At 40.6% G+C, this 7645-nt stretch overlaps 1 protein-coding gene across 1 annotated transcript; it reads right to left on the bottom strand.

Moving 5' to 3' along the window:
• Window positions 1-2245: 2245 nt before the first annotated feature.
• LOC122013931 (glycine--tRNA ligase, chloroplastic/mitochondrial 2-like) lies at window positions 2246-5512 on the bottom strand. Its single transcript, XM_042570143.1, has 8 exons — window positions 5444-5512; window positions 5321-5398; window positions 5000-5139; window positions 3580-3700; window positions 2998-3081; window positions 2685-2771; window positions 2446-2496; window positions 2246-2377 (listed from the first exon to the last, which is right to left on the bottom strand). Exons 1-8 carry the CDS (start codon window positions 5510-5512, stop codon window positions 2246-2248), a joined length of 762 nt encoding a protein of 253 aa, XP_042426077.1.
• Between the last annotated feature and the right edge of the window lie 2133 nt (window positions 5513-7645).

Below are 7645 nucleotides of genomic sequence, written 5' to 3'. Positions count from 1 at the left end.
GGATTTTCTGCTAAGTGCGTCGGCTACCTTATTGGCTTTCCCTGGATGGTAGAGGATGTCTATATCATAGTCTTTGACCAGCTCAAGCCATCTGCGCTGTCGCATGTTCAGATCCTTCTGAATGAAGAAGTACCTCAGACTCTGATGATCTGTATACACTCTGCACTGAGCTCCATATAAGTAATGTCTCCAAATTTTGAGAGCGAACACTACTGAGCGAACACTACTGCTGCAAGCTCAAGGTTATGAGTAGGGTAATTCTTCTCATAATCCTTGAGTTGTCTGGAGGCATAGGCGATCACCTTGCCGTTTTGCATCAGTACTGCTCCTAGTCCCAACTTAGAGGCATCACTATAAATGTCAAAGCTGCTGGTGTTGTCTGGTAGAGCCAAAATGGGAGCACTGGTCAATCTCCTTTTTAGCTCGCTGAAGTTGTTCTCACAGTCCTCTGTCCACTGAAATTTCCTGTTCTTTACGGTAAGAGCTCGCTGTGGGAGGCTATCTGGAGAAGTCCTCTACAAACTTTCTGTAATATCTGCTAATCCCGAAAGCTCCTGATTACTTTGGCGTTCTTAGGTCTCTTCCAGTTACCTCTATCTTGTTGGGATCTACCATAATACCATCCTTTGAGATGATGTGACCCAGGAAGGACACTGATCTAGCCAAAATTCACATTTCGTGAACTTGGCGTATAGATGGTTCTGAAGGGTCTGCAATACTAGTTTCAGTGCTCGAGTGTTCTTCCCGAGTTCTCGAGTAGATAAGGATGTCATCGATAAACACAATAACAAACTTATCTAAATACTCCCGGAATACTGTTCATGAGCTCCATGAATGTAGTGGAGCATTGGTCTCACGCTAAAGGGCATGACTACGAACTCGTAGTGTCAGTATCTGTTTCATGCTGTCTTGGGTATATCCCTTCTTTAACCTTCACCGATGATAACCGATCTGAGATCTATCTTAGAGAACACTTCTGCTCCCTTCACCTGGTCGAGCAGTCATCGATTCGGGAAGGGATACTGTTCTTGATCGTGACTTGGTTCGGTGATCTGTCTATGCACAATCGCATGCTTCCATCCTTCTTCTTCACGAACAATACAGGCGCTCCCATGGTGAATGACTCGGGTGTATGAAACCCTTGTCAAGCAGCTCCTGTAGTTGCTCAAGTTCCTTGATTCTGGAGCCATGCGATAAGGCGCTTTGGAGATAGGGTTTGTACCGGAATGAGCTCTATCTCAAAGTCAATCTCACTGTCTGGTGCTTCAGGGAAGACTGCTGGGTAGTCACATACGACTCGAACCTCTGCTAGCTGTTGGTTCTTGTCCTGGCTGGCGTTGACTACGTGTGCTAGGAATCCTGTACATCCTGAATCCAGTAGTTTCTGCATTTTCATAGCTGAGAGAAACTTCTTGGCCTTTCTCTTTGGTTCCCCGCTGTATTCAAATTGCACTGCCGCTTCAGGTTGGAAGATGACTTTCTGTTTACGGCACTCTATGGTAGCACCGTATCTGATCAGAAAGTCCATTCCAAAGATACACTATGTGAAAAATGACTTTTTACTTCGTTGATTACCTGAAGTAAAAGACTTGTTTTTACCAAAGTAGACACGCGTGTAGTAAAAAGATTCATTTTACTTCGGATAAACTCCGAAGTCGTAGGCCCAGAAAAAACGAAGTCGTATTGGGTGTCGGGTTCGGACATATTACGAAGTAAAAAGTGCATATAACTTCGTCGGTTTTTAAAAACACCGAAGTAATTAATCCTTTTCAACTTCATCGTTTAGTATTTGTTGTGAAGTAATATACCTACTTTAACTTCGGTTAAAAATGAAGTAATGGATTACTTTTACTTCGTCATATATCGTTAATTCCTGAAGTAATTATCGATTAAATTACATTTAGCTTCGTTCTGGATCGAAGTAATAGATAGATACTACTTCGAAATTTTTGGTAATAACCGAAGTAGTTGATACTATTTTACAGCAACAAATTGTATTGCTTCAAAGTTATAAGTAGATTTTACTTCGGATTTTATGAATAAAGTAAAGTATTTTTTCTCTTTTTACTTCATTATTTTTAGACTTCAGTAATTTTGAGCATCACAAAAGGTAACTTCATAAGCCTTGATCAAAATAAGCCATGATTTCAGCATATGTTTATACAAAACAAATCTCCCTAAATATGATCAAAATAAGACATAAAAAACCAAAAACATGTACTGGTTCATTCACACAACCTGCAATTCACTTCAAATACGAGTACACAAATTCTCTCCATTCAATTCTCATTTCATCATATTGTGTCTGCGTATAGTACTGGTTCTTCACACAACCTGCAAATTGCAATTTAGAAAGAACCAAGGGGCCATCTTCAGTCTGAAGTTTACTATAAGAACATATTACATCAACAGAGATAACCAGATAAAAAATTTAAGTCATCTTACAAGAGACAGTAAACGCACAAAAGTTCCAATATCACTTTTTGAGTAACTAAACTGACACAATCAGTTATCTTTTCTCAATCAAATAAGAAAATAAATCCAATCATCAAAACTTAAGATACCAACAGGACCAAAGTTAGAGAAAGCATCTATCATTGTTCTAATCAAAAAAAGATGCAATTACACTTCCAACAAATAGTAAAAAATATTGGAAAGGATCATTTCGAGCTTCGAGTTCTTACCACAAGTCGGCGTGGTGTACCATATGATGAAACTTCTCCACAACTCAGTCTTCTTTTTTTCAGGTACTCCACAGTGAGACTTCTAAGCTGCAAAGAGGAAAAAAATGGAAGAAAAAAAAATGCACCAGTTCTCCAATGGAAGACCCTAAGATATAACTATCCACTGAAATAATCATTTAAATTAGTAATATCTAAAACAAAATATAATGCTTGATTCACATAGCACAAAACTGTGTCCCACTTTACAGGATAAATTATGAGAAACACATTATCCAGATAAGGAAGTTACTTTTTTTTTCGGTGTCAAACATACCTGGTTACTTGCTTCAACTACATCATGAGGAGGCATCTCTTCAGTGCCAATCTCAAGAACAAATGCTCCAGGACGTTCCAATACCTTGAGGTAAAGCAATAGAATGGGACAAAAAAAAAACATTACACATGATGAACCTTTGTTAATTTTACACAATAAAAATTCACTAATACAAATTCACGAATAATATTGGAGCAAAAAAGACCAAACAATGTAAGACTTCTAAATTAATTCAAAGGAACGTAAAGAGTTCTGACTCAACAGACAAACCAGTCTAGTTGTTTAAACTTTAAAGCTCTGTCTACTAGGAAGAAGGGAAAGGGAAAGGGAGGGTAGGAAAGGAGTGCAAGGTGGAAGGAAGGGGAGAGAAAAGTTCAGTTACTCAAACATGTCTACATGGAAGGAAGAGATTTTTACTAGACAGTTCATGGCATCACACCTTAGGGCCTGCAGATCTTTCAACTAATGGAAATGACCGATCATTCAACAGTTGTTGCTTTAGGTGTTATAACTTACCAACAACTAAGACCATTATAGCCCATTAAGCAACATAATAAGACTAAAATTTGAAAAGGAATGAACCTTCTGCAATTGGGAATTTGGAAGATTTTGAAACAAGAGATAATTTTCCTTGGAAAATCCTAATGGGTGCCCAAGAGCTTCCCGTGTCTTCAACCAAAGTTGAGCACATTGCCGAGCAAGACTGCAACACATTTAGAAACATATGCACTGAAAAATAGCTTAGTAGCAGCTTTATCTTTTAAGATTAATAATTCAAGAAAACTTTAGTGGATAAAAAGATTGTCATTCATCAACTCAAATTTTTAATTTAACAAAAATATTAAGAAGTATGAATGTGATACTCCATAAAAGAAAATCACTTAAATGCCAAATTATTTTATCCATTTAAGTATTCTATCTTCATGATATTGCATCCAAAAAACCATTGTAATTGGTGTTGTCAAACGTTTCGTAACCTCGATTTAGGAGATTGGGTGGATAAACATTGCTTTTATGCTCTCTTGTCCACATCCTCTTCCCAAAGCCAAATAGAAAACTAACCATACACCATGACCTAAAACCTAGTAGAGACAAAAATCTTCTCAACTTGCTTAGATAAATTGAGATAAAAAAATTAAGTACACATATCTTTAGATAATAGTCATTAGGTACAATCAATTTAATGCAATGAAATAACTTGTGAATCTAGTGGCTCCAAGTCTGCCTCCTCATTACTGAGTTTCTACATTAAAGAATAGACCTAAAAATGATTGAAGAAGCCTGCCATAATCTGAACCCACTTAACTGCCCTAACAACCTTGGCATCAACATTTTTCTCAACAAATTGAAGGCGCATATGCACAAAGGTGTTCAAAATAGAGTATCCATTTGTATTGTAATCACCTGAAGCAAAAACATTAGACTGATTTCTCAGACTGTTGACTCAGTGGAGCCTAATTTGCTATGATAAGTAGAGTTTCATGATGGAGCATGGCTAGGTATCACCAACCAGAACAGTTGATGATATGTTGAATTGATCATCTAAGGATGTGTCATCAGTACCAATGAGCTAGTATGCTAATCCAAATGGTAAAATAGCCACTATGGAGAACAAATTTGACCCAGTCTCAGTCGACCTCATCATATTAAATCAGTGAAGGCTACAACTATTATAGATAATTCAATAAATGTTACTCTTTTGAGACTCGATAACTCTAGATTTGGTTGATTGTATATCCAAACTCCTCGGCTTATAAAAGGAGAAAAACTCTAGAGGCATAATAAATTGTATAAGTTACCTAGAAAGTTATCTTTTCAGATAGTGTCACTAAAAGTACAACAATATAGCCAAAACTTCAACTGATCAATAAACAATATGAACAGACTGCCAAGTTGAGCTATGCACATAATGCTCTAATAAGTATTAACACGTTCATAATTTTGTTGTCAATCTCCATTGCAGATATGCAGTCATAAAATAATAGAAGAAAAATAGACTTACCTTCGCATTCGTGCAAAATATCTAGCACGTTCAGTAACACCAACAAAGCCTCTAGCATCTAATATATTAAAAGCATGAGAAGCCTTCAAAAGCTGATCATACCTAAGTGCAGCAAGAAAAGTCACAATCAAATCCTCGCCCTTTTCCAATAAGTAAAATTGTATTGATCCTCAAGACCAAGGGGCCGCAAGACGTTATCGGGAAGAGCACAAGCGACAACAATATGTAAGAGTGAAAATGAGAGTTTGCTTATTTTGATGGAACAATAAACAAATAAAAGTCACATCGAAAGGGAGCATTTTATCTTCTCTAAATATATGCCTCTATCATGACAAAGTTTCTTGAAATCGCAAGAACCTCAGCAAAAAGCGGATTACCAAATCGAAGAATAATCAATAACTAGCACAAAGCAAATAAACAAATAGAAACCATACAAGTATGCACCTTCGTCGATCTGCTTAAGGATCTACGAAGCCGGAGGCCGCCAGAGGACGGATTCGGCGTTGTGGGCATCTGCGGCTATAGTTCCTGTGTCGCCGTCGAGCCTCCTGGCGAAGAATCCGAAGGGAAGGTGGCGTCGGTCGAGTCCCTCCTGCCGCCGGTCACAGCCTCGGCCGTATGAGGGTCGTCGTCGTCGATATCGGCGGTTTACGGGATAGAAATGCAAAGATTAAGCCCGAAGGCTCTCTTTGTTCTACTCCACGAGTTCGCCATGGCTTCGTCCGCTGTAGAGAAGGGGCAAGGAAAAAATATAGTTACAAAACCGGACCAAGGCGACACCCTTCCTTCAGGTCGCGCGGCTTGCAAAACAGGATCCCCGAAATCACCTCTTTTCTAACCCTTCGCAGCGGATTTCGGCAAGGATCAGACTGTTGCGGAAGGACGAACCCTAGGAGAAGGAAAAAGAGGTGGATCGATTCTCCGCTCAGAAGGGGAAGGAAGAGGAAGCCCTAACCCAAGAAAACGAAAGGAAGTGGGGGGAAATAAAAGTGGTCAGAGTCTCTTTGTAAAAATAAAAGTTAACTCTTGTACTATTACTTCAGAGTAAACACTAAAAAATGTATTCACGACATTACTACTTCGGTATTTAACAAATTTCTGAAGTAATAACTTATTTCAGTTTAAAGCGAAGCCCGTGTTTTTAAATCTGTGAAGTCTATATTTGTATATACTTCGTCGGTTTTTGCAGCGAAGTTCCTTATACACTTTTACTTCGTATATTTAAATTGACGAAGTAAATTGTGACGAAGTAAAAAGTCATTTTTCACATAGTGATAACGTCATAGTCGGTCATCTCTAGCACTATCAGATCACAAAAGAGCTCTCTGTCTACTATAATGACCGACACTGCTCTGAGCCAGTGCGTGGATGCCATGATCTCTCCTGAAGGTAGTGCCGTCAAAAACTGACCACTGAGTACCTCTGAGGGTATTTCTAATTTTTCGGAGAACATCCTGGCTATATATGAATGGGTTGCCCCAGTATCAAATAGAACAGTAGCACTATACTGTAAAATGCTAATCTGACCTGTGACAACTGTCGAGGCATTGGCTACGTCCTCTCTGGTGAGTGAGTAGATCCTCGCATTCGCCATCACTGGAGGGGCTTCTAATCTGCCCTGGCTGATAAGTGGACCTTCTAGAGCGGCCTGCATCTGATATAACTGAGCTGGCTGGCCTGCATACTAAATCTGCTGTCGCTGAGGAAGACCGGTCTTGTTCGGGCACTGCTTGGCCATGTGCCCTTCTTGTCCACATTCAAAGCATTCTCGTGTGCCTTGCGACAAACCCCTGGTGGAATTTCCCACAAGTGGCACAATTTGGATAACGGGTCGCTTGCTAGATGGTCCTCCTTTGGGGTCACTCCACGATTTGCTGTTGGAGTTCCCTTTCCGATTAGAGGCCTTCTTGCTTTTGAGTGTGAGAGTTTCCTTGGCCCTTGGACTCGAGGAGACTTGCTTTATGCTGTTCTGGTAATGCTCTGTGGTCAAGGCACCGCTCACTAACTCCTCTCGTGGTTTGTGGCCTATGTATGCCACCACCCACGTTCACTGCTATCTCGGCCTCGGCATCTTGAGCATCAACCGGATTCGTTCCTTCTCATGCCGACTAGCTCGGGCATAGACGAGCCAACTGTTGAATTTCTTCACGGCTTCCTCAATCGAAAGGTTGCCCCGACGAAACTCGGTGAACTCGTAGTGGCGGTTTGTAACCCGTATGTGAAAGAACTCCTCGAAAATTCCTTCTCAAGTCACCCATGACATCCGGTTCATCGGGCGCCTGCTCGATTCTTTCCCACCACGCGTCGCCTCCTGTCGTAAGGAGGCACACTTCACCTTCTCGTGTTCTGGCCAGTCCAGAAGCTCTATCGTGCTCTCCAGTGTTTTGAACCAGGCTTGTGCATCCCATGGTTCACTAGTGCCTGAGAAGTTCTCTAGCTTGACTCGCTGCCACTGAATCAGATAGGCTTCCTTTCTTGGCTCAGCTGCTGGGACTGCTGGTGCTGGCTAGGCTGGTGGAACCTCTAAGAATTCTGGAGTCGTCAGGTTCGGTTCCGGAGTGACTGTGGGGGTACTCTGCTGATTAGCCTTTAAGGTGGCTATTTCCTGTCACTGTTCAGCTAGCTGCTGCTGTAACTGAGCCAACT

This window comes from Zingiber officinale, chromosome 8B (genome assembly GCF_018446385.1).
Source record: "Zingiber officinale cultivar Zhangliang chromosome 8B, Zo_v1.1, whole genome shotgun sequence".
Lineage (NCBI taxonomy): Eukaryota > Viridiplantae > Streptophyta > Magnoliopsida > Zingiberales > Zingiberaceae > Zingiber > Zingiber officinale.
The sequence above is the reverse complement of the archived record's forward strand: the minus strand, read 5'-3'. Positions and strand labels throughout refer to the sequence as shown.

Bases quoted from the DNA above. Each gene is read 5' to 3' on its own strand.
- LOC122013931 (XM_042570143.1), bottom strand. From the start codon at position 5,512: ATGCCCACAACGCCGAATCCGTCCTCTGGCGGCCTCCGGCTTCGTAGA. The intron at 3,701-4,999 runs GTAAGTCTATTT...AATGTGTTGCAG, and splicing joins TATTTTGCACGAATGCGAAG to TCTTGCTCGGCAATGTGCTC. The intron at 2,772-2,997 runs GTATGTTTGACA...TCCTCTTTGCAG, and splicing joins TAGTTGAAGCAAGTAACCAG to CTTAGAAGTCTCACTGTGGA.